At 33.6% G+C, this 27,649-nt stretch overlaps 1 protein-coding gene across 1 annotated transcript; it reads left to right on the plus strand.

Moving 5' to 3' along the window:
* Positions 1-258: 258 nt before the first annotated feature.
* On the plus strand, positions 259-27,604 carry LOC143238074 (uncharacterized). The gene is made up of 6 exons (XM_076478002.1): positions 259-509; positions 13,810-13,960; positions 20,235-20,285; positions 21,935-25,021; positions 26,095-26,190; positions 26,693-27,604. Exons 1-6 carry the CDS (start codon positions 310-312, stop codon positions 26,822-26,824), a joined length of 3,717 nt encoding a protein of 1,238 aa, XP_076334117.1. The 5' UTR covers positions 259-309; the 3' UTR covers positions 26,825-27,604.
* Positions 27,605-27,649: the final 45 nt, after the last annotated feature.

Here is a 27,649-nt window from a genome sequence, read left to right on the forward strand (position 1 = left end):
TCTTAGTTTAATGGAATTTATTTCTTTTCACTAAAAAATATTAAGCTTTCTATAGCCATTATTTCGACATTACTGAACTTTCTTTTGATAACTTCGATCTCTCTTACTGATTTTAAAAACTAGTGATTGTGGAATAAAATCTACTTATTACACAAAGCTAATTAAATGTGTGTAGGAGCAGAATATCTGAATTAGTAAGAATTAATTATTTATAGTTTTATAAAAGCGGCCTCTTCGCTATTTTAAAACTTGGACAGGAGCGTTGAGTGGAATCTCGGCTGATGGAATATTACAGCGCTAAATTTGAAAATGGCTACTGATATCAACAGTGACATTCAGAAATTGAGTGGTTTGTGGAATGCCTACGGTAAAAATGACCACATTAAACCCATTACAGATATGGATAAACAAGAAATGTCGATATTACTTTGTATTATGCTTGAGGTTTATGAAAGCTGTTGGAGTTGGAACGTAGAAAATAACGTTGGAATTAGAAAACATATTCAGAGGTACAGAACTATGCATTATAAATATAACTATAACTTAAAAGTTAATAATTATAACATAAGAAAAGTATGCTAAATAAATTGTATTTCTTACTGGGCTGATTTTTAGTTCTGCTCTGTGTAGGTAGCTTACTTTGATCAGAAAATAATGAATACTTGCTAGTGTCAGTACAAATTTAGTGTTGATGCACTGTCAGTGTGAATATTATCAGTATTACTATTATTGACAAGTGATGTAAGTGCTGTTGCTAACTGCATAGTGTTGTAGCAACCGTTTAGCATAGTTAGGCGGGTTATTATGGATTATATCAGAAAAATAATGCTAAATCCAGTCCAGGTAACATTAACACACTTACTTAAACTTTTTGAGTTTGACTCAAGTTGTAGGCCTAAATTCAAGAACAGACTTTCCAGTTCAACATAAAAATTAAAATCTGAAACTACTGTAAGCCTGATACATTAATAACATTTAACTTCATCAGAACTGCATTTGACTGACAACAAACTTGACAAATTACGTACTATTGATTATTTTATCATAAGCTTGATCTTTTACACACTGAATACTTTTCCAAATCCTCAATAACATCTCAATAAATGCTTCACTAACTTCTTTAGAAATACTTCACTGTATAACTTCTCATTCGTTGGATTTGTGTATAAACAAATATTAGTCAGTTACTAGATTTTCAATATTGTGTGTCCTCTAACCAAATTATATAAATTAAATCATTGAATTATATCTTATAAGAATGGTGTTAGTACTAATATTTATACCAGAATGGATAACATTAGCAAGCTAAACATAAACTAAGAGTGAAATACAGTACCTTACAACCTGAGTGCTTTTGAAAGGTCCACCTTTGAAAAGAGCTCAGGTTATAGGGTATTGTACTTTTGTATTAAATTGATTTATTGAACTTGCATGTTTCCCTAATACCATGAGCTAAACTAAGACTAGCCACATTGCAATTTTTTATCAACTGGGGAGTGTGCTGTTTATTTAAACTACATGATGGCTATGTATTATGAGAACTGGGACTCCCAAGTTGTAGAAAGCACCAGTGGACTAGATGATGGACATGCAAGTGGTATTACACCTGTGTAACATTGTGAGTTAAACCACTGAAGGAAGTTCTGTCTAATTCATTCATCATAGAAATAACAATTTGATTGGTTGGGTATCTTCGGATATTTGTTCTAAGCTTTACTTGAGATTCAAATGAGTGTTTTACATTTGTGCTCATTGTAAAAGAAAATTCATCTTCACCCTATATGGTATATAATATAAATTTATTTGTAAATCTATTTAATTGGAAATAGTGATGAAAGATGGGTTTATTTATCTCATTGAAAGAAATTGCTGAGATATAAAATGAGAAGAGATGAACAGAGGAAAACTGAGTATCATAAATTTCATTTTTAAAATAAATGTTTATAAAACATTTAAGAATTGGCTTTGTAAGGTGAAGAAATACAATTTAAACATTTACTTTTAAGTTAAATTTTGTGTCAAGCTACAATGAACAAAAGGTTTTGTCTGTCTTTGGCTTTTCGTTTTCTTGATTTAGATCATAAACTGCATTTTGAAATAGATTATAGAACTAGTTTATTCTAAATGTTTTGCTTATTTTGTCCTTGAACATTTGCTGTTTGAACAACTGTATATTGTACCATCATCAAAAAGTAAGTGTTTTGTGGTTCATCATTATTTATAGTTTCCAACCCTCCAGTTCAATGAAGTTAAGCTTAGGTATATGGAACACATTTCTTTTAATTGATTAGGCAGAAGCAATACTTTTGATAATATTTTGTACATTTAATCAGTTGAATTGTTTCTTGGACCTTGCTACTGTTAATTATATTTTTTGTTAAAGTGATCCTTAAGTGTTTTGATGCCTCTTTATTAATACACGAGCCAAAAATAATTATGAGTTAAAATATTTACTTTGAAAACATAAATAATTTTAAAATGTTTAAATGTGTTATGAATTATATTTTATTGCAATAAAGAATCATGTCAGAAAGATAATTTATATAACCAACATACCATAAATAACTGTTCCTCAGTCTTTGAAAGTAAAATAGTTTTATGTTGTTGAATGGATTATTTTTATATTTCATCTCAATACTCTGGAGTTAAAGCATTTAAGGGATATTTCCTCTGTTTGTTTCTTTAGGATAAAGAAGTTCATAAAATTTGCCAAACTGAAGACAGACTTATTTCTAGTAGTTTTTTTTTCCCAGAATAGTGAAAAGTTACCTCTACTGTGGAATGTGCTAAGCCTACTTCAGCCTTTTGTTGTTTTTTTAAATATATATTTCACAGTATACTTTTCATCTTCTTCAAACACTTTCATGATGAACAATTTTGTGTCTTTTGGGAGAGATATTATTCCTCTTTTTATATAATGTATCCTCCAAATAAAAACTTAAATAAAATAGTGAAAACACAGTCCATATGTAAACGACCACGTCTTGAAGATTCTGAGCAGCAATCTTCAACATCTGTAATACCTGTTGTACCTTATTTTCTTATACTGCATTCTCTTTCAGACAAACCTTGAGGGCAGCTGTCTCCCTTTTTCATTCAGAAGGGACCTGCTGGCTCTCCAGAGTCAATAAAGAAGTTTTGCCCTGGTGACATATTGGTGGAAACATCCACATTTCAACACAGTGAACTCCTCTTGCATTCAAAGGCAATTGGGGATATATCTATTGAGGTTATACTTCATGCTATTTTGAATTCATTATGAGGAGTTATTGTTGAGAGGGATTTGAAGAACATTCCCATTTAGAGTAATCAGTGATGACGAGAAAACCCACTTGTAGAGAAAAATTTGTGTGTAAAAATGGCTGGTTTGGGTTCAAAAAATTTTTTATGTAGAGGAGTGAACAACGTTTCGACCTTCTTTGATCATCGTCAAGTTCACAAAGAAAGAAAGAGGTAATTGACTAGCTGACCACATGTTTGAAGAAGGTTGTGTAACTGAGTATAGGAATGTAGAGGGCATGCTCAGATGTTTGATTATATTTATTAATATAGGTATAAAGGTGTTCCATTGTTTTTCTTTGTGAACCTGATGATGACTGTAGAAGGTCAAAACGTTGTTCGCTCCTCTACATAAACAATTCTCTCAACCCAAACCAGCCATTTTTACATATATATTATCTCCATTTAGAGATTCTCGCTGATTTCTCCACACAAGGAGGCTCTGCAGTATCTCCACTCTCAAAAATGGAATTATGATGCTGACTAATGCCCTCATTCTGACTTTTACATTGCCACATCCACCTGCTACAATCAAAGTAGGTTATCTTAATTGAAGGATATGGCCATACATTTCAAATGCTCTCGGATGTTTCCAGTGTCAGTGGTTCGGTCACTCAAAGACATCATGTTATGGTTCCTTAATGTGCACTCATTGAAGTGGCAAAGACCATGATGCCTATGAGTGTGAAATGGACCCTCATTGCATCAATTGCAATGGCTCTCACCCATCCTACTTTTGTTCTTGCCATAAATGGTTGGAAGAAGAAGAGGTGCAGCATTTTAAAATAATTCAAAACATTACTTACCCTGAGGCTCAAAATTTGCTGTCCACCACTTCATCTCAGACATATGCTGCTACACGTTGTTCAGCTACTGCAGTGGGAGTGCAGTCAGATCTCTCTGTGCCTCTAAAAGAATCATTCTCAAACCAAATGAAAAGTCTTTTGACCTCCATGGTTAAAAAAGAATCAGTTTTAACACCCATCTCTGTCCCTAACATACATTCCAGCAAATCCCAAGATCCACTTCCTTTGGTTCCAGGTACAGGCATTTCCTCAGGTACATCTTCTTGTTCCACCCCAAGATGCAAAACAATCATTCGTTCATGTCTTCAGTCACTGGAATTCTCTTCCAACTGCAAAGACCTGCCAACTCAACCCAGGACAGGATCCATAGAGGTTGACAGACCTCCCTTAAATAAAGACAGCAAAGAAGAAATATGTGGTTATAAACAGAAGGGCTCTCCACCCAATTTGATTCTGCATAAATAGAAACGGCTACCTTATAACAGTGGAATTGTTGAGGTTTATGTTTTAATCTGGATAACATCAAAGCACTGATTGCTTCCTACCATCCTGAATGTCTTTCCTTACAGGAAACATTTTTGAAACCTGCTTATACAGTGACCTTTTGGCAGTTTTCCTTTTACAGAAGTGGCAGGCTGTGTGATGGACAAGTGTATGGAGGGTTGGCACTGTTGGTTGATCAATATGTGCCCACCCTGTCTTTGCCACTCAACACACCCTTGGAGGTCATAGCCATCCATGCTTCCTTGGGTTGTACCATCACTGTTTGTTCTCTCTACTTGTCGCCTGGAGAGACGTATGATCAATCAGACCTGGATGGTCTCGTTCAACACTTGCCATCTCCCGTTTTAATCCTGGGGGACTAATGGACAACAATCTCCTCTGGTGAGGTGCTGATATTGATGGGAGGGGTTCTTCCATGGAGCATATGCTCTCTGATCATAACCTTTCTCTTTTCAATAGTGGTTCTTATACTTAGTTTCATGCACCTAGTCAGTCCTTTACTGTTACTGATTTCTCAATTTGCTTCCCCTTCACTTTTTTCCCACTCTTCATGGAGGTTTGAAAATAATCCACCAGGTAGTAATAATTTTCCTATAATTTTGAGAGAGACTGGCTGTGGTCAATGCCACACGACCTGCATGCCCTGGTAGAAGCTGAATCAAGTAAAATGGCCCTCTTTCACTGCTCTCACAGAACTTGATTCTGCCATCATCTGTAAGCCATGAATAGATGACTGTGTGGCAGCTATAACTGACTGTATTATACTAGCAGCTGCTCAACGTATTCCTAAAACCTTGACACGTTTTCCACTATATCCTCATCCATGGTGGAATCCTGCTTGCCACATGGCACAGAAGACTAAAAAACGGGCCTGGGATACTTTTCCCAGATATCCCACATTCAAATCGCATCACTTTCCAGCAGATCCATTTACATGCTAGGTGGGTAAGATGTCAAAGCCAGAAGGACTCTTGGATTAGGTTTACAACCAGCATATCTTCTACTACCAGTTGCAATGTCATATGGGACAAGATTTGAAAGGTCTGTGAGCAATATAATTCTGTCCCCCTATCGATCTTGCTCTCTAATGGCCAGGAAGTAGCTGATACCTGTAGCATTGCTGATACTCTAGGTGAAAGCTTTAGCTGGGTATCTAGCACTTCTGCTTCTTCCTTCACCTTATCTATCAAGACTCGGGCAGAGTGATCACCTCTTTCCTTTCAAGCTGATTGTCTCTATGGCTATAATTGTCCCTTTACACTGGTGGAATTTAAACTGGCCCTTCATTTTCTGGCAGTACATCTGTTGGATCTGATGAGGTACACTGTGAAAACTGTGACATTTATCTCCTCCTTCTCTTGCTATTTTTCTGATTGTTTTTATCTGAATCTGGCAGGAAAATGTTTTTCCTGATGCTTGGTACCAGGCTATTGTCCTGCCTTTCTCTAAGTCTGGGAAGGATCCCAAGATTCCTTCATACTACCGTCCAACTTTTTGACAAGCTGCTTCTGTAAGACCCTAGAAAGGATGGTTAATGCTCATCTTGTTTGGTTCTTTGAATCAAACAACCTCCTCTCACTCACCCAGTGTGTATTCTGATGACAGCACTTTATCATGGACCACCTGATTCAACCTAAAACATCAATCAGAAAAGCCTTTCTCAAACTACATCTTATATCAATATTTTTTGACATTGAGAAGGTTTATGATACAACATGGAAGTATAGCATTTTGTGAGACCTCCACTTATATGGGTTACATGGCCATTTGCCCATTTTTATTAAAATGTTTTTAATAAGCAAGTGATTTCAAATTCATGTGGGTTCGACACTTTCATGTTCTTTTCTACAGGAACTTGGAGTTCCTCACAGCTGTGTTTTGAGTGTCACACTTTTCAATATAAAAATTAATGCCATCACTAAACAACTCCCTCATACTGTTGCAAACGGGCTCTATGTCAATGACTATGACATGTGAGGTCATTTGTCAAACATGAGGTATATTGAGCAGCAGCTACAGACTGTCCTCAGTTGTTTACTGGAGTGGACAACAGCAAGTGACTTTAACTTCTCTCTCTCTAAAAGTGTTTGCATGCACTTTTGCTGCCAACTGCATATTCACCCTGATCCTGAACTCCGTATCGGTGAGGTTGTTTTACCTGTGGTCCCTGAGACAAAGTTCTTGGGGATTATCTTTGAATGTAATCTGACCTTTATACTACACATCAAGCAGCTATGAGTCAAATGTACAAGAGCACTGAACATCCTTCATGTCCTCTCTTCCACCACTTGGGGAGCATAATATGTTCCATGCTAAAGATATATCATGCTCTTATTTGATTGAAACTCGACTATGGATCACTGTTCTGTGGCTCTGCGAGTGAAAATTAAAATTTTGCTACAAGTCTTTTAAAACTTTTATTACTTTACTTTCTGAAAATGGCCATAGGTCTTGTAACTCAAAACCAGAACTGGAAAGGCCAACTTCAGGTGACTAATAGTGGTTTTTGAACTCACTTGTTAGTCTTCCTGGCAAGTTATGATAATTACAATTATGCTGTAGAAATTCCTTTACAAGTGGTGCTGTTGTAGTTTTTCTCTTACTGCTGTAGTCTAGATACAAAAATTGGTTTTAATGCTATTTATGTTTTTAATTCAAAATTAAACTTTATTTTGTTTTACCTTAATTTCCTTTTATGAATTTTAATAATTTTACTTTATTTTTATCTTTTTACTGAATGTTTGATACAGATAGCCTTGTTGCTTTTTACCATAAAATACCAAACCAATCAATGAACCAACCTTTACCTACCCTATCTGTGGGTTTCTCCATTCATTGTATATGCTTGATGCTGATTGGAGTGCTACTTCAATCAGTCCTGCCTCAATCACTTCTTGGTTCTTCCCCAGTTTTGACATGTAGGGTTTGATCACAGCTTGATGGACAATTTCTGCAGGACTGTGGATGCTGTCTTAGGTTTATTTCACCATGTTATTTTGTATCAATCTTGTACCTTGTCCTTTAGACTAGTTTCTGTTTCATGTGTCTTTTGATGGGTGGTCTGCATTTTACATTTTGGTGGATTTTACTAATGCCATTACTGGTTTTGGTTAGCTTCTTCTGAATTTGGTGGTCAAAACAAACTCCTATGTTTCTTAAAATAAACAGCTCAGGTTGATAGATTTTTCAGTTGAATAAGTTTTAACTATTACCTACCTCACACTCTTGGCTATTTGGGAAGTGTCTTTTTCAATACTCACCTTGTGGATTATCTATTTCCCCTGTCTAATGCATTCAATGGAGCTTTCTGTTATCAGTCCCTTGACAAACTCTGAATTGTCTACAGGTCTTGAGTTGAACAGAAGTGGTTTAAGTTGTTCCTCTTATTTGTTATTACCACTTGTGAAGTTTAGGCTGAATATGAAGTCTTAGCAATTTCTTGGTCTTTTCATCCACTTTCACCTTATAATTCATTCTCTTGACCACCGCCTGCACCTTAAAAGATCTCTTCTACTGCATGGTGAGTTTATTGTTGTTTGCAGGAAGCTAAACCAAGACCTTCTTGAAACATTGATCCTTGGTTGTACTGTGACAGAATTTCTTGTGACTGCCTTGAGCTGCAAATATAATTTCTCAAGCCAATTGTCAGGTCTCATTCAATAAGGTTCTGAAGTCTATCACATACTGGTATATATTTCTCACTTCTGAAACTTCTTCTGTCCACAATTCTGCCAGTATCTACATCAGACCTCACTCTGTTCTTCCATATAGTCATTGAAGGGTGAAAATCCTGTATTTGCTTGTGAAACTTATTGATAAGCAGAAAATATTGTCTGTAGGTATCTGTCCCAATCATGGTCTTTGTTATCACGTCTTCTTCAGCATGCTCTTTAAGTAGTTGCCTATTGTAGATGGGTCTGCACACCTCTTGCATCAGTTCTGAAGTAAATTAGGTCTCTTTATTGCCCAAGTCTTCTTTTGGAAACTCTACTCTGCAAAACTCTTCCAGGAGGGCTTTCACTACTATATCTTTCCTTATCTTTGGAAATGCTTTGGCTTCTGAGTAACATGTTACAGATATGACTACTGTAAACACAAACTGGTTTCCCTGGTTAGATACTGATACTAATGATCTAGTCAAGTCCACAGCTACTCTGTTGAATAATGCTTCTGTGAGACATATCTCACCCACTGACACCTTGGCTACCTTCCCTCTAGGTATTTTACTTTGGCAAATTTCAAATGGCCTGCAGAGTCTGGTCATATCTCTGATTACTTATGGCCAATGGAAGTTGCTGTTGATTCTATCTGCCATCTTCTTTGTTCCTAAGTGTCATCCCACAGTTGGTCCTTGAGCCAAACTATCACTTGAGTCTGATATTCTGTTGGTACTATGATCTGCTTAACTGCCTCTGTAGAACTGCATTGATAGATCTGGTGCTTTGAGTCTTCTATTATCTAAATACTTTTCTCTTTGCGAAATTGCCCTATTTTTTTCTGTAAACTGCTCCAAAGTTTTGACAATGAAATGTCATCTTTCTGTGTTTCCTTCAATTCCATTATACCTACATTTGAGAGGTTATATTTTAAAACCTCCAGGGTCTTGATGTATTGCTTGCTTTTCTTAAGTTATTGTGACTGCAGATTCCTCAGTCTTCTTTCTTTCTAGTTTCTCCAAGCTTCTACTGCCTAGTATATTGCTAGTCACCAAGTCATAGATGGAGCTTTCATACATATGACTTCAAGGTCTCCCACATAGTATGGAGTATCCACCTTTATTCTTGCTATGGAAAACCTTCTCACTGTCCTATCAATCAGCACACACAAATGTACATTGCCAGTCATCTGGTCATTAGATACTAGACTGGTTCTCACTGCTGCATCAAGAAATTTCTTGTCTCCATCATAGCCTTCAACCACTGGCATATGATGATTTGTTGGCCCTCAATGTTTGTCATATGCCTTGATCACTACTTGCACTGTTGAACCATTTGCTAACTTGAGTTGACCATCAGTCATGCACTGTTTAATCACAGTGATAGCATTTCCTTCCTGTTATGAATTCTACAAATTGTTATGTCATGATTCTGTTTCTTCTGGTAGTAGCATACATTGTGAAAGTTATTTCCTCGTTTCTTGTCAGCATCATTTTTGTGAGTAGCTCCATCTGCTTTATGTTGAAATTTCTGCAGCTGTTTGCTGGTAATGTGCCCTCTTTTTATAATAAGCATAGCATCTCTTCTCCCTTTTTTTCTGTTACCCTCTTGTCACTTTCAGTAGTATTCTGCTTCTGGTCAGCCAGTTCTGGTCTTGACTATAACTCTTTTTTTTTTACTTGTCAGTTATACTAACTCTATGAGCTTCCATATCTCATCTATATGTATTGGTGCTTTCTCCTTTAGGAACAGTGACATATCAGGAGAATACATGATCAAGAAGTATTTGTGTTGTAGTAGATCTGCCATTCCTTAATAACTGTCTTTACAGTTAGCCATGTTCTCTGTATGTTCATAGTATTTCTACAAGGCCACTTTTAACTTGTCATTGGCTACAGTATCTTCTGGTGTCATACATGCATACATTTGTAGGCCTTTTTCTGTTAGAACAGGGACCAAGACAGACTGCCATCAACTTTGGGTGAATCTTTCATAATTCTCCAGGAAAGCATCCATGCCATTTTTCTGTTCCTCAAATTCTAAAATCTTATATAAGCTGGCCCTGACTTCATGTTAATGATCTATACAGTATTTGTGTCATCACTACAGCTGCATATATATTGGCAAACTTCCTTGGTCATTCATGTCTTCTTTTACCACTGTATAATCATGGCTGGTTTACCAGTGCCATGTTTTTGTATCTATATAGATGGGCAGAATTCTTTACTGTAGCTATCTCTGACTTGTCAATGAATTTCAACAAGAAAAAAAACAGCACACAATCTACTTGTTTAAAATAATATATTAAAATAAGTCAAATGCACATATTAATGCTCATTACACTGTTGGTTATCACAGTTGTTTCCAGAGCTTTAAATAATAGCTATTTTTCACCAAGTTCCACACAAACTGAACCACTTTAGTAAACAATTTAACAAGACAAATTCTTCTTTTTATGTTGTTACAATACAATTGGTGATAATTTTACTTATGTTACAATGTTGATTACCATCATTGCATCTTGAGCTTTCAATAATTGTTAAAATTCACAAGTCCACATTGGTTTATTCAGTTACTTTAGAAAAAATTGGCAAGACAAATTCTTTTTCTCTGCTCTGTTACCATGTAACCCACGATAATTTACTTAAAATAATCAAGTGTTACTATATGCTCTTTATGGCTAAAATTTCAAACACTTAGCCTTCATCTGTTTGGTTATATCTCTCACTAATTTTGTTTAATATGAACTGCTTTTTTTGTCTTGTACTTTTAAATATTCCACCTGAGGTTTAGAACTTTTCATGCTATGAGATATTGTGATGGAATAGTACTTGAGAAATATTTAGAAAGTTCTAGTAACATAATGCAATAATACAGCAATGGGCAGTTTATGAAAATTAAACTACACAATGTATTCATACAATTAGATAAACCTGCAAAAAACCATTGCTTTTAAAAATAACTAAATTTATTACTCACACTTTTCCTAAAATAATTTTCTATATCTAAAACTTTCCTTCTGTCTCTCATCTCTATTTTCAATCAGACTCAGAAAGACAATTGTGTCCTGTTCATGCCATTCTTTCCTGCTTTTTTTGCACCTCTCACTATCAAGGTTCCCATCACTTTTCTTCTTAAACCCTTACTGGTTTGGTCCAACTAATTGTTATCTTTGGATGTTGATACTCACAAATTGTTCCATGTTCTTCCTCTCAGAATTATCACCTCTTTCATTCTGATACCACTCATTTTCAACAAACATTGAAAAAGGTGCCCTCTCTGGTACAGCAGTAAGTCTACAGATTTATGATGCTAAAATCAGGGGTTCGATTTCCCTCAGTGGGCTCAGCAGATAGCCTGACGTGGCTTTGCTATAAGAAAACACATACACACCATTGAAAGACTTACTTCAGGTGGACTTTCACCATTTGATTGTCTCAACTCTTGAAGATTACCTATTGTTTCTGCCATTGTAAAGGGTCTATCCATTGTCAATAAATTGGTGAGTGTGTTTTTTCTTTCTTTTTACAGCATTTGCTTATAGGATCTTTCCAGGAAACTGATGGTGCCTTCCAGGGTACACTTTTTTCCCATCATTCAGATTGAATCTGAATAATAGAAAGGGTTCATACCATAAATCTTGATTCCATGTATGTCAACTGTGAGATGAGAGGTTTTGCAAGACCACTTAAAGTATATCTGTGTACTGTATGATCCAGGCCATACCTATTCTATGGACTATCATAGAGAAAGACAGAACCAGAGGGAGGATCTTCTCCTTTGCAGTCACCCATTGCTTTGTTTCTAATATAAGACCTTTCTGGTAAAAGGGCCAATGGAGATCAGGGACGTTTTTTCCAGGTCTGCCCAGCACAAATTTTTCTCCCATTTTTTTTTTTTTTTTTCAAATAGATCACAGTATACCCTTGATACTTACAAGTTGCTAGCTGCTGGGGTGGTGAATCATGGAAAATCCTAAATGGGACCTAATTGCTGGAGCTAGAACAAGGGGTGTAAGTTAGTGGAAAATGAGGCAGTGATGATACTGTCAGCATAGCACATATAGTTATACTTATAACTTGCCACTTATGTCCACCTCCTACAGCCAGCTTGTTCTGTGGAGTTAAGATGACCATGCACCATTATACCATGCCCTTCTGCAGTCCTGTTTCAAGTAGAATTAAGGTCCATGCACCTTCCACATGAAGATTTCACCTGTTCAGTTCAGTTGAGGCAAGCATGCACTAACACACACTATCCTCCTCCTGCCTCTGATGTCTGTTTCATTTATTTGATGTATGCATTCACCACACTACTCTTTATGGCTTAACCATTGTATCCTCCTCTTACAGCTGGTGTTGATGCAGCATAGTCTGATTGATTATAGAGTTAAGGTAAGCATAAGGTCTGTTCTGAATGCACCCCAACCCTGTTGCACATATTGCTCTCTGACCTCTTGTGTGCATGTACTCAGACAGTCACATTCTTTTGTTTCATCTATTCCTGTGATGCTGTGACACATGGTGAGTGTTTGCCTATTCACACCTCATTTGTAGGCAAATAATATACCCTAAAGAGATGAGATGCAATCTCCCATGGGTGTGCCCCTAGCCCCTGCCATCTTGTGTGACACTTCATGTTCTTCCTTGGAGTGCTTTCTTAATATAACTTATCTAGGTAAGTCTTTACATATTTATTACAGGTAAAAACAAAATTAAGATTACTGTAAATAAAGGGAACATGCTCAATATGGATGGGAACTCTTTCAGTAAGTTGAAAAGGATTTTTGCACAGTGATAGATAAGTAATTTAAGTCATCAAAGCAGTGCTTTAATACAAATAGTAAATCCAGTAGAATTATAGGATGTTTTTATAGGCATGTTGTTTGCAAGTAAAAATAGGTAATTATCTGTTTGTACAAATCACTAGTTAGGCATCAAATGGAATACTGTGTGGTCACTTTACAAAACTTTGATGAAAATCTTCTAGATCATTCCAGATTCAAATGGGTTATTATAGGTGCAATAAAATATGCTTGCATGTCTCTGACTAAAATTCGTAAAATACTTTGAATGATAAATAAAGACAATAAAATAGAAAATATTTAAGAAATGAATAATTATTAATAGTTTGACACACAATATCCAAATAAATATTACACATAACATTACAATTCAGTATTCAAATATTTTACAGTGATTGATGAACTGGTTAATTTCTAGTAAGACCATTTCTCTTCAGACCCAAAGATGGTTCCAGTAGGGAGGGTTTACTGTACATATATAGTTAACATATAAAAGCAACATTTTAACAAAAGAAAATAATAAATTTCATGGGTTTCATCTTTACTGATAATTTACTAAGATAAGTTACAGCTTTCGATGTGTTATCCTAATAGTATTTTTATTTTGTATATATATAGATTCTCACGTTTTTAAAGAGCTGTTAACTTTTGTTTCTTGTTCAAATCACTTTTTAATATCATAGTTTTAAGAACAGTAATAAAGAAAATCTTATGAATGTAATGGGAAGAAAAATTAAGTTATTTTGTTTGTTTTTCACAGTTGTCTGCGCAGATTGAATTTAGGTTATCTAATTAAAGGCTCAACAGAATTAGAGGGTTCGAACAGTAAAGTCACTCGTCTAGTTGGTGCTCTCTGGGAAAAGCTACAGGAAAAGTATGGAAGTGGTGGTCTGAAGCAACGTTGTTTGCAGGTAAAATGATAGCTAATCTCATCTCTAAGGAAGATCATTTTGAAATGTAATGTTTTGTTAAGTTAAGGAAAAAAAATAATGAACAATAAACCTGAAAGAGACAGTTATTTGTTACTTTTCTTTTTACATTCACATGTGTACAATAAGAAAAAAAAATTGGAATAAATGTCTACACCAATATATTATTGTGGTACATTCAGGTAAAATTGAATGAACCCATTAGCAACCATTTCTATTGTAAAATTGACCACATACTCATTTCTTTAACATTTCATGAAAAGTATGTTGGGGTGTGGAGTGCTAGACCAGACAAAAAAAAAAAAAATACTAGTACTGATAGGCACAGTCTGAGATTCTTTGTCTGTTTTGATATTCATGCTGAACTGAAATTGATATCTGAGTCTCTTTTAATTGCTGAATGACAATCTACCAGTCAATCACAAAATGTTTTGAAGACAAATGTATCCAAACATTGCAGAGGATGATAGAAAAGGAGTAGCATAGAAATGTGTTTTAAATCTTTTATCACTTCAAAGGTCTACAGTTTTTCTTTCCCTCTTGTTTAGAATTACACAGAATGTTTAAATACAAATAATTTATGTATTAAAATAGTGTTTTATTTCATAATTTATATAGTTTTTTTTTATATAAGAAATCTCTATACTTAAATACAAGAAAAAATTTCACCAGTTGAAGAAGTCTACAGTAATTTTGCAAATATAATTTGCACTCTAATCTTCAAGAATTAAGAGACAAATTTGCCTTATCACTATTAATAATATGCACTTAGACTTTTGCAATGTTATGGTCAAAGTAATCCTTGGTGACAAGATTGTTAGAATGCTGTATAATCTATAATTTTGCATTCAACATAGTACTTGCTATCTTTGAAATCATGAATAGCAAATAAACATTCTCAAAAGTCCATTTACAGCTTGTGCTTGTTAGTCATGGCTCTTTTTAACAGCTTTGTTAAATAAAGTATCTTTAGTTTGTTCTCAAACATCTCTCTCTGTACAAACTCAAAGTTGGTGGTTTTGATTTTAATACCAATTTAAAAATAAGCCATGAAATCAAAACTGCATTGGTTGTTTACAGTTATGTAATGACACTTAGTTCAGTGCTTAAAAGGGACAGAGCCTTTTGACTTTGTAAGGCCAATTTAAAAATACAATAACTCATGACAGAAAATTCCTTTTAATTCTCTTCAGACTCAGGCAAGTCAAATGATCACATGACTCTGAATTGATCTTCAGAATTTCCATACTATAACTTTTAATATGTTTTGTGGCTTTATGAAATTTTTCTAGCTTTTAGTAAACAATACACAGATGATCACATGACCCTGAATTGATCTTCAGAATTTCCATACTATAACTTTTAATATGTTTTGTGGCTTTATGAAATTTTTCTAGCTTTTAGTAAACAATACACATATGTTTTGTGGACAAAGAATCAGAATTTTTAATTTAGTATGATAACTAAAATATTTGTCCCTGAACATACAGCACTGGTGACAACAAAACATAGTAAAGTTGCACCAACTACTTGAGGACAGTGATTTGGACTCAGAATTTAAAGGTTTAATTGAAAATTATTTGTAGTTTTAAATATCAAATGTAATGTAGCAATAACTAGTTCTGTATTTCCAGATATATCTGAGTATGCATATAAGTAAATCATAAAAAATCACGAAACTTAGTTTTTTGATAATTTTGTTTATAAAATAAGGAATGAAAGTGAGAGATAATTCTCAATTGTGGTTTATAAATAGAGAGAATTAATAAGACATACAATCATATTACAACATTATTAATAACAATGTATGATGATCTGGACAAGCTGTAGAAAAACAGTATATCTGTTATATCATATATTATATGCACTGTAAATTTAAAAATAAACTTTTAGTAAAAATAAATATATTTCATACTTACAAAATTACAGTAGTAGGACAAGCAGATGTTCATGTGCGAGTATGCATAATGTTCCATATTTGTTTTTTAAAAGACTGTGTAATTGATTGGTCAGCAAGTTACCCTACTTGAAACTAATTTATACAAATACAGCCTTAATATTTCAAGAAATGGCCAAATTGTATGCTAACTGCTCTTTAACTCTGATCATTGGAACAAGGGGTAAAGTGACAAAAGCCTAATAGTTATTGATCACCTTAATAGAACCAACCAAAATTCATTTAATGTTCTCATTCCTCTAAAACAAATGTTAATTTCACCCTCCCATAACTTGTAAAAATCCCTATTCAAATAATTTTTTAAATTATCATGCAAATGTTTGTTGTGTATGTAGACAGCGTCCTCATAAACATACTGTAGAAAGAAAATGAAATTCATTAAATTTCAAGGTTATATTCTGCAATGTATATTCTCTAACAGCTTATGTTTGCTCATCCATATTTCTGTATCATGCTCTCTTAAGGTGAAATCATGTTTATTTCAAGGGATGATACAAGTTATTATGAACTAGGATGCTTATCTCCCTAAACATATAACGAGATAATTTTTGTAAGTGATTTATAATTGTGGAATATTGTGCTTTCTTTCTAACTCAGTATTGCAGAATACCATTATTACATTTTTGGCATTGACCTATTTGCAATTGGTAATCTCGGGTTAACTAATTTCCTTGCAACTAATTAGGTAGGTGTCTCAGAATAACTGTAGTTTTCACAAAAAATGTTTTGTAGTGTGGTGTCTGAGTTCTCATAACCTTGAATGTTTTTAAAGCAAAACAATAGACTGGGTACAGTTTTTATTCAAATGCTCACAAAATGTAATAAAAGTGTTTAACAGCAAAGGTATTTTGGCATTATTATCAGTGTGTGTGTTAAATTAAGCTGTTGAAATTTTTACAGTGTGCCTTATATTTTGGCAATTATTTCCACAAGATAATGCTTGTGATACCCTTATTGAGTGGCACTGTTTTGTAAATAACTAGAGTATGAAAACCTTTGTGGCTTCCTTAACTGACTTTCAATATTTAGAAAACTTGCAATATGCACAAAAAGTTGGAAAATTTCATACATTTACTTAGAATATAGGATGCACATGGTATTTCTGTATACTATGTGGACATTTTTTTTCAGTTCTAGTAGGCAGAAGGTTTCCAACTAGTAAATGTTGAATCTAGCCATTCTTGTAAGATATCCCAGTGAATTACCATGTGATTTATAAGAATAGAAATTTTTGATGCAATATTTTACCTCCTTTTACATAATAACTTTTCTTATTCAGTGCTGCCCTCTGCATGTGCAAATGTTTTTGTTTGCCATTATCCTTGAAACTCCCACCTACTCTGCTCTTTAATGGGGTTCAGCTGCATCATAGCATACAGCGACCCTCCATAAATAGGTGAGTGATACACTCCTGTAGTATCTGGTTTCCTCTTTACTGTAGAACACAGTCTTTACTTTTCAGTTTGACACAATGGAAATCAGATATCTGCATATATTTGTTTGTATTAATTAGATTTTTTGCACACATTCCTTTTTTATGTTGATAAAACATTTTTTTCTTTCTCGTCAGTACATTTCTTTCTTACAGTTTGTGTATTATCCATTAAACAACAGGTATGCTCCTAGGCTGCCCTCAGCATTCTGGGATATAATATCACAGTTATTTTATCTTTTTTTCTATATCCCTGGTTTCATATGAATCCTTCCTTCTTACACTTGGTATCTTCCTCAAAATATCTCATTTTCCCCCATTTCCAGATATCTGAGTCCATTCAGACTAATTTCAGGCACAATTGTGTGTGGGGGCCAGAATACTTTGCTGTCCCCTCAAGCTTTGAATTAACTGCATGCCATCAAATGGATTTCTTATTTGTGGTCTCTAACAGCTGGAGTTCTTGATTTTGTTGATTCAGGCTTCAGGGATAAAACCCTGATACATCTACTTATCCTGCCTTTGTATTATCCTAACCACCCTCATTAGTTACCTTTCCTCCTATTTACCTCCTCACAGAAACTATTTGCCAATCTCTTATAGGGATTTTCATAAAATACTTGTATCTTTTTTGTCCATGTTAGTGAAGTTATCTTCCTTTACCCTTTCTCTCCAAACATGGCTTCTCTGTTTTTGGAATATCCTGGGTGGGGACACTATTAACGGACGTACATCTATCTTCAAACATCTAATATTTTGATATACATCTACGTCATCAAAAACGAGAAGTCTATTGCACTGTTGTGTACATAAAACAAAATTGGAACTCTGAGTATTAAATTTAAAAATAATAAGAGAATTGGTTTGGTTTGAAATTGTGCAAAACTTCACAAGGGCTATCTGCCCTAACCAGATGGCCATGCTGGACCATAATAAAGAAAAAAGTATAATATATACTCTGGGCAGCTCTTTTATATATATACACACACACACACACACACAGGTCGACTTTGGAAGATGTATCTGAATCTTTGGAGTCATGGGTGGAAGCTGCTTGGCAACACTCCTTCATTTTTTCCTTGGTTTCTCAACTGCTGAAGCCTTCACCAGCTCCTTCTTTTATTACTGTTTCCTATCCTCCTCCTTCAGCTCCTTTACTCATTTTTCTTTCCTGTGTTTCAGCAGTGAGTCATTGGATTATTCACTGCTGAAACCCACACTGCAAATGATACCAGTGGGTTCTGGAAAGGTAGGATAATGTTTGGTCAGATTTGTGTATCTCTGACATGTTTTCACATTTGATTTATGGATGATTGGAGTGCTATCAGGAGGTTTATCACTTCAATTTCTCAACCATTTTTATTAGTCCATAAACCCAATATCCTTTCTTCCTCCTTGGGATCTTCTGTCTTTCTGTGCATCCTTCTTCCCTTATGGTTTATCAGTATACCATTTCCTTGATGCTGGGGTGGAGGACTATGGAAGTTTTCTTCTAAAAGTGCTCAGTCACATTCAGTCGAGAGTAGGACAGACGTGTTCTGTCAGTGTAGATGTAGAACTCTTCTCCAACTGAGAATGAGAATAAAAAATACCTGAACTTTCCTGGTCATGAACTGCAGATAATCCACCTAAATAGAATTTAGCCTCTTCAGCTGAGAAAATGTCATTCCACCATCTCATGGAAGGCTGGTTCCCAGGAGATCTGGTGTTAGAAAGGAGCTAGACCAGTCAACATAAGTTCTTATACATGGTGGTTGGGAACCCTGTCCTACATTTCCTACAGAGTGGGAAATTTGGTGTTAGAATGAAACTGAACCAGTCAGTAGCTAAGACTTGTTGGCTTGGGAATCCACATCCTAATACCTCCTACAGGTTTGTTACCCAGGAGATCTGGTTTTGAAAAGGAACTGTATCAGCCAAGAGGTATTCTTGTTAGCTGAAGCTTCCTCTACCAAACACCTCATGGGAGGTCTGGTTTTGGAAAGAAACTGAACCAAATACCTCCTGGTTTTGGATTTGAGTAAATCACAGCATTGCACTTTCCTTTCTACTATCACTATGATGTCAGGTTCCTTTGTAGCTGGTTTTAGTTGTGACTCTGCACACCTGTTCCTTAACTAGGAAGAATAAATGGAACATTTTTTCCATTCTTTTTCAACATCTTGAGATGAAACTGGTAGGGACCACCTACTACAAACTGAATGACAAATAGCCATTGCCACCTGGTTTTTGACTGCAGTTGAACTAACAAATACCATCTGCTGTGCCTTAACCATTCTGCAACATCAGCCACATACATCCATGTATAAAACAAACTAATCAACTGGAGAGCACACCTACCATTTCGTGCAGGTTAGTTCCTGTAAAATCTTGGTGTTGAAAGGATCTAGACCAGCTGACATATCGACAATTAAGGATGTGCTCCTTTTTTTCATTCAGTTTATCACTGAACAACAAAGGCTATAATATGAGAAGAGGTATCTGTTGAAAAGTATTAACTTTGTATTTTTACTGATTTACTTGTATTTGCTTGTTTGTCTTGGCTTTCCATGTTCATTCTATCCCCTGCTTGACATTTCCTGACTGATGTTTATCATGATATATGTTACTTTCCTATTGGAAATTGATGCACTGGAATACCACATGTACATAAGTAAGTTAATCAAAGTTCATCTGTTTATCTGCTTGAATTGTTGTGAAATATTTGCAATTTATAATATATTTTAAAAGAAAAATTAAGCCTTTAATTTATAACTTGTTTAGAAATATAGCTTAACTTTATATTTCTATGTTTGTCTTTGAAAGTTTAAGTTTCTTTAATAACTAAACATTAGATTTAATGATATGAAAAACTCTGATTCTTGTAGGTTCAGATGAAGAGGCAAAAACAATATCAACAAAAGCAAGAGAAGTCTGTTGTGAGTTACAGATTTGTTTAATTTAGTTATACTGTAAATTTATATTAAAATAGTTCTGAATTACTTGGTTTAGAAACACAAATATGCAGCAAATGTTGAAACTTTATCAGTGTCTCACTTTTAAAATAATTGGTAAAAGTGAAACAGTGCCATCATCACATGGCCACAAAATAGAGCTTCTGTGATATGAACTGCATAACTTACTGGCTTAAAATTTCAAATATAAACACAAGATGTTTAAAAATAAAACCTCTGTATGTCTAGAAAGCACAAATAAGCATTACATATGTGGCAATCTAGAATATATGAGCAACAGCAAGATCATTTATTCAATCATCATTGGAAATGGAGGTTAAAGATGCTTGGTTTATTGAATTATAAAAACTTCATAATAGTCAAACATACAGCTTACAACTAGTGCAGTGTGCCACAACTTGTAAATTGAGACAACTTTTTCATATAATTTAGCTTTAATTATCTACTTGCTCATACTTTATAGACAAAATCACACATTAAAAGTAAGTTTTTTGTACCAGACTAACGGTAAGAGAGTGAAAAGGTTTTTCACTTTGTATCTAAAATTAAAAATTTTTAAACACAATTCTTGATGAAAAATTAGCTTTGATGCTCCAATGTACTGCACTATGTGTAAAACATGCTTGTTTTGTTTTTCTGAACCAGAATATATTTTGCTTATTTTAATATAATTGCTTTTGTTGTTGTATTTCAAACTTTAAGCAAATTACTCAGTAAGTTACTGAATCACATTATTTGCTAAATTATTTTTTCCTAAATCTTAAGGTATTTTTCACAACAAATATTTGTGTTGTAAAAATGTGTTATTTTGCACTGATATTTCCAAAAAATTTCAGTAGACAACGTTATGTTACTTTAATGGAATTCATTGTTTCATTAATGAAGAAGTGGGTTAATTTTGCCATATATAATAATCTTTTAATCAGGTTAATTCATGCAACCACTGATTATAGTAAGTCTTTGAGACAATGGTGATAAATGTGTAGTATTCATTAATGTAATACCCATAGGTATGGGTGGGAGAGTTCTGTTTGGGGTACAAAAATCTGGAATTTTAAGTTTTTTTCAAAAAATAAACAACACATTAAACTCTTGCAAAAAAAAAAAACTTTTTGTATCACATGTGGCAAAGTCAGAAGGAAAAGTTTGTTTATGAATACTTAGAACCTTTAAGTACTGACAAAGTATTTTGTTTCCAGCCTTGCATATGTGGTTTTTATTGTAAGATTTTATTTTTACTTTTGAAAAGATCACTCACTGTATCTTAAAAATAAAATTAAATAGTATTTGTAGATATAAAACACTTTGAAATGAGTTTCTTATTAGTAAAAATATTCAGTCTTATATTAGATTTTTTAAGATTGACAATTTCATTGAAATTTAAAACCTCACTGCATGTTATGCAAATTATATTTCATGGATAATCTGACACTTCATGAAGATTCTGAAAATGTACTTAACCAACTATTTTTAACAAGAAAGTTTAATATTCTGGAGACATAATCTTGATGGAAGGTTATTATAGGACTTAGCATTTTGGTCTGTAAGAGTGTTTCATACAATTCTGCCTTTATAGCTCAACACTATGTGTTTATTGTTAATTTTATTAACAGTCAAAAAGAACTGAAGAACAAAATGAAGCCTATTCAATGTTTACAAAGCTATCTCTTGACAACAATAGTCTTTTAGAACTTCAAAAAGAAGAGCAAATTTCTTCTGCCAATTTACAAGACATGTTTGTTGATAGAAAAATCCCATCTGGAAAGGAGCTTCCTAGAACACCTGTCCTCCCACTTTCCAGGAATGATAGCTCAGAAGATTTGGTTAAAATAAAGAAAGTTGATGAAGAACCTCAAAGTAATGTTCTCAAAGTTCTTTCAACCCCTGTTGCTGTGGGTCAGGCTCTGTTGTCAGATAAACAAGATCAAATTACTTTAGAAGGAAGTATTGTTGTAACTCCAGAAAGCCAGAGAGTTGAAGCTGAAATAAGAGTTAAACCCTGTGAGGTAGAACATCTAAAAGGTGGTGAAAACAAAATGTCTTCCAATGAAACACAAACTGATACACCCATACAATTTGATAAATCAGATCTAACAAGACTTAATCAAAAAGGCTGTTTAACAGTTTACATGAAAGACAGAAAAATTCCTAAAGGAAAAGAAATCCCTCGAACTCCTATTAAAGGTGTTTCAATTCAAACGCTATCAGAAAGGAAGTTGAGTAATAGCTTTGTTATAGCACCAAAGGGCACACCTAAATCTAGACATGACTTAAAGACATGTGCACATGTATCTCAAGAAATTCATCAGCTTTCACAGCAAGATTTAAGATTACAGGATATTCAGCCTGTTTATCAAAATAATGAAGATTTTTCCTCTCAGATGTCTGAATATGTCAGTGCTGAGACTAGAAAGTTACAGCCAAATGACAGAACATGTGAACAACCTTCCAGATGCCAGTCAAACTTCCCAGTTTTAAAATCGTTATTAAGTAAAAGTAATGTTTCTTCCAGTAATGGGGAGATTTCTCATATAGGTAATATAAAGGTAGTTGATGAACCATCTGTAGAAAGCTATAAGCTCTTTAGAAGAGTTAGTCAGCTTAAAGGATGGGAAAATAATTCCACATGTGCTTCAGAAAACACTGAAATTAAAAACCAATTATCAAAGATCAAAGAGGAATCTGTACCACAATCCACATTAACTCCTGGTACCAAAAAACAAGAACAACTGGAGACAAGGAGGAGGGAAAGTGTAAAACTTGATTCATCATCATTTCAGAAGACATTTGTTGAAGAAGATAAAACATCAAATGTTAAAAGTATAACTCATTCTGACAATCTTGTTGATCAACATCCCAATTCAATTTTGTATTTTGAAGCATACAACTCAACTGAAACAGAGGAGGATTCTCAGCTGTCTTCATGTCCATCTTATACTGTCACTTTGAACCGAACATTCACAATAGAAGATGATGACACTAGCTTTCTGAAAAATGAAAATATTGGAAGAATATCTGAAGATGTGGCATCATCGAGTAGTATGGTGGTAAATAATGTTAAAAAAATAGAAACAGATGACAGTGAAAAGTTTGAGTTAAGAAATTGCTGTCAGTCACAGAAGCACAAGATTGTTTCTACATTTTCTCCAAAGGGACGAAATCTCTGTAAAGACACTAAAAATAAAAGCCATGTTTCTGAAAAAAAACAAATCCAGTGTGAATCACCTACTGGTTCTCATCATGGTATTATCTACAAAGGAAGTTCTGTTGATGTAATTTCCATGAGAAAGAAGGATAAAACTAAAGAGGAAACAGAGACTTGCAGCCTTCTTAAAGGAAGCACTAAACACATTTATTCTCTTGAGAGTAAACCAAACAACAGAGGAAGGAAAAAATATGAGCCTTCTTTTGTCAGAAAGTCACTGCTTGAAACTGCTGATATCTCAGAAAAGACAAAAGCTGAACAAGAACAGGTAACAATGTCTCAAGAAAATAACATCAACACCATCAAAGGAAAACTTAGCAAGTCAAAGTTCGATATTTTACCTGAACTTGAGAAAACAAATAATTTAAATATCATGAAGAAAATAGAAAGCTCTGAATTTGATCTTTCAAGAAATGAAAGTGAGTTAATACCAAAAAAAACTTGTATTAAGAAAACAAAAAATATTTGTTCACAACTCAATACACCTGAGCATGGTATGAAAATGGTAGAAACAAGGTCAAAAACTGCTTCAAAGATCATAAAAAATACTTGGTCAAAATCAGTAATTTCACCTGATCATTGCAAAAGACAAACAATTCAAAAAACACAACAAAATACTGACTCGAAACTGGATGTTGAATATGACCAAGAAAACTTAGAAACTGCTGAGAAAAAACGAAGTACCAATGAAGATCTCTTCAATACAAGTGACAAGAATAAGACAAAACAAGAAAGAAAATGTAGAAAAACAAAACAAAACACAACACTGGAGTTGAATATTTTAAAAAAAGAGAAGAGCACAGAACAAAGAATTGGAAGTTCAGAAATTATCAGTACTCTTCAAGATGCTAGCAATGACCAGGAGAAAGCAACTAATGGAAATCAAACACTTGTGGAAAATGTCAAAAAATCAACCCACAGCAACAAGGTAGAATTGACAAGTTCAAACCCAAATGAAACAATAGAAATATCTTCTAAAACACAACAAAATATTAAACCTGAATTGGACACTAAAGATGATCATAAAGAACTGTCAGTTGGTAAAAGAACTTCTAGAAGAACACAGCCAGTGAACATAACAGAACTAGACAGTACAAAAGATCAGAAGAGATCAACCTTCACAAAGAAATCAGGAATAGTCAGTAAAACACTAGAAAACAGTGAAGTTAACCTAGATATTGCATGTAAACAGGAGAATATAACTCAACTGAACGCTACAGATGTACTTCAAACGACTGGAGAATTAGACAGTTTGACTAATAGGAATAATTTAAAGCAGGAAAACAAAGTAGGACCTTTAAACAAAAAGCAAACTAGTGTTCTAAAAGCTGGCAACCTAGCTAGTAAGGAAAATATAGCTCAGAGAAGAAGAGGAAGGAGTTCAAAGACAAATGAAAATTCTGAATCTGACCTAAAACTTGTTCCATCAAAAGATGCAAAATGCTTGGAAAGGAACGTGAAACAACCTTTGTTGAAGATGAACCACATTTCTCAGGTAAGTTTCAGCTCATTCCTTTTTATCTCTTATCAAAACCAACATTTCATCAGATGCACAAGAAATCTTTACATGCACGTATTCTCTAAACTGTAACCTTGTACACAATATTTTTCTCGTATCTTTTGGTGACTTTCTCAAACAAAACCACTGCAAGAAAATTAGTAATATGGAGCTTTTAAAGTTGATTTTTCTTTAGTTGTGCAATTGTTTAAATGTAAATTAAGTAATGTGAAATATTGTGTAAAAGCCCATTTTAGAAACAAATGTGTATGACTTAGCTGTAGCTGAGCTTTGTAACACTGTTTTGTACAAGGATCTGCAAAGTGAGGCAATGCAAAAAATGTTAAAAATAACATACAGAAAAACTTTTAACAAGTAAAACTTTACTACCTACAATTATGTTGCTTATTAGTACTTCAATCATAAAACATTGTTTCTTTTCTGGGTAATATTGAACATTTGAAGTAGAAAATGTGTTAATTTTATGGTTGAAGTACCAATTAAAAAAACATTTTACAACTAGGAAATAAATGAACATTTGAACTAAAAATATGTTATTTTTAAAATGGTACTTAACCATAAACAATTGTTTTGTAACTGGGCGCTATTGAACATTTGAAACAAAAATGTGTTGTTTTTTATATGGTACTTCAACAATATAACACATTTATACTTGATAACTGGATACTGAGTGAAACTTTGCAATGGAAAATCTGTGGTTTTAAAACTATATTCAACAAAAAATATCTGTTTCATAATTAGGTACAGTTTGAAAATTTTAAATTAGAAGAGTTGTATATTAGTGAGACAAAAATACAAAGTGTTAAGTTAAAAACAGTTTGATATTTTATACAGCACTTTAAGTCATTCGTTCATTGTTTGCTTGTTTTGATTTTAAAAATTCCCACAAATGCACCATAACCATCTTTTAGATATACTGATGTTGAAAAAAGCAGATGATTTGACTGTAGAGTGATGTCTTTACACTGATGCAGTTTTATTAGAGAAACTTTATTCAGTGAGTTTGTGTATTGTACATTATTTCTTTTAAACTACATTTGTTCTTACAGACAAAATTTGCAGACCTAGAAAAATCATTGAACAAACTATCATCTTCAGACAACACAGAAGTAGATGATCTAGTGAAGGAATTTAATGAACTACAGGTAAGTAGAAAGACAAGTTACTTGTGAAACTTTGTTCTGTAGTTTGTGTAAAACTTTAAAGAAAGAAATTAAATAATAGTGTTATTCAAATTAGATACCACTGACAACCAAGTCTCAAGGGAAACTCTTAGTCAAAAATTTACTCTTCTCACTTAATTTATGGAATGCTATTTTAATAAAAGTCATTACAAATTCAAAAATAGAATGTTTTTTTTACTAATTTGTATAATTTTCATTTCCACTGTGCCTATAGAGTTAGACTACATAGGAAGTATTTTAATTTATAACAAATCTCACATGAAGTAAATTAGTTTCTTGTTAAAAGCCATCATCTCTAAGTAATTACATTTTCTCAGTGGCAAAATTTTGCTTTTCTACTATGCTTTTTCAATGCTCAAACTTTATATCAAACAAGACAAATACTATTATTATATTTTAAGTGTAGTTAATTGGCTTCTTAATTTTTACTACATGGCCTGTATTTTTTGTTTATGGTTTGTAGTTAACATTTAACCCAGAAACAACTGCCACTTCTGAAACAGAAAGGCGAAGACTGGATTCAAGGCTAAGTAGACTTCAGTTGAGGATCAAACTTATGGAAAAGAGGTCCAAGCTATTACAAAGCATTAATTAATTAAACTATCATGACACAAGATTTTAACTGGAGACATTTCAACTAATTAAGAAATATTATGTGTAGAAAACCTCAGTAAGATTGCTCATATTAGAGTTGATAATTAATTAATTTTACGTATACAATATATACTATTGGGTAATTTTTTTAAGTATTATTTGAAATTATGATTTTTATTTTTTACATACAATATTTGTGGTAGAATAATATCAAAAAATAAATCAGTAAACTCTTCTATCTTCAAAACTAGATGCATGTGTATGTGTGTGCATTTATTTTGAGGTTTATTCTATAATGCTTACTGGTGTATGTAAACATGGATATTGTACAAAACTGATAATGTTATAGCTGTTTTTGATATTACTCCTATTGATTGAGTTTTACTTATAATTCAGACATTATTTGAAATTATAAACTTGTATCCTTCTTGAAAGCAAAAGCTTTGAATAAAAATAAATGTTTTTGCTATGCTGAATGATAAGGATCTTTGAATAGTAATATGTCAAAAATGCCTTCAAAATTGGTAAAGCTTTTTGAATTCTAATAAACAATAACATTTTCTATTTTCTCAAACTTCGTCATCATGTAGGTGTTTTTTTCAGAATTTGAAAATGGCAAACTGAGGTTATAGTTGTGTTTCTCATGTCTCTTCACTTGTGCAGCTCATGTTTTGTGAATTTTTAAATCTAGAACTTTTAGTTATTGTAGACTTAGGTTGTTTTGTAACACTTTTGGATAGCTTTTTAATTGCTTGTGAATAAAGAAATATGATAACCTCAATTTGAGTACTGTTATTTTCACATTAAGTTATAAAGAAACCACTGC

The sequence above is a fragment of the Tachypleus tridentatus genome, chromosome 13 (assembly GCF_004210375.1).
Source record: "Tachypleus tridentatus isolate NWPU-2018 chromosome 13, ASM421037v1, whole genome shotgun sequence".
NCBI lineage: Eukaryota > Metazoa > Arthropoda > Merostomata > Xiphosura > Limulidae > Tachypleus > Tachypleus tridentatus.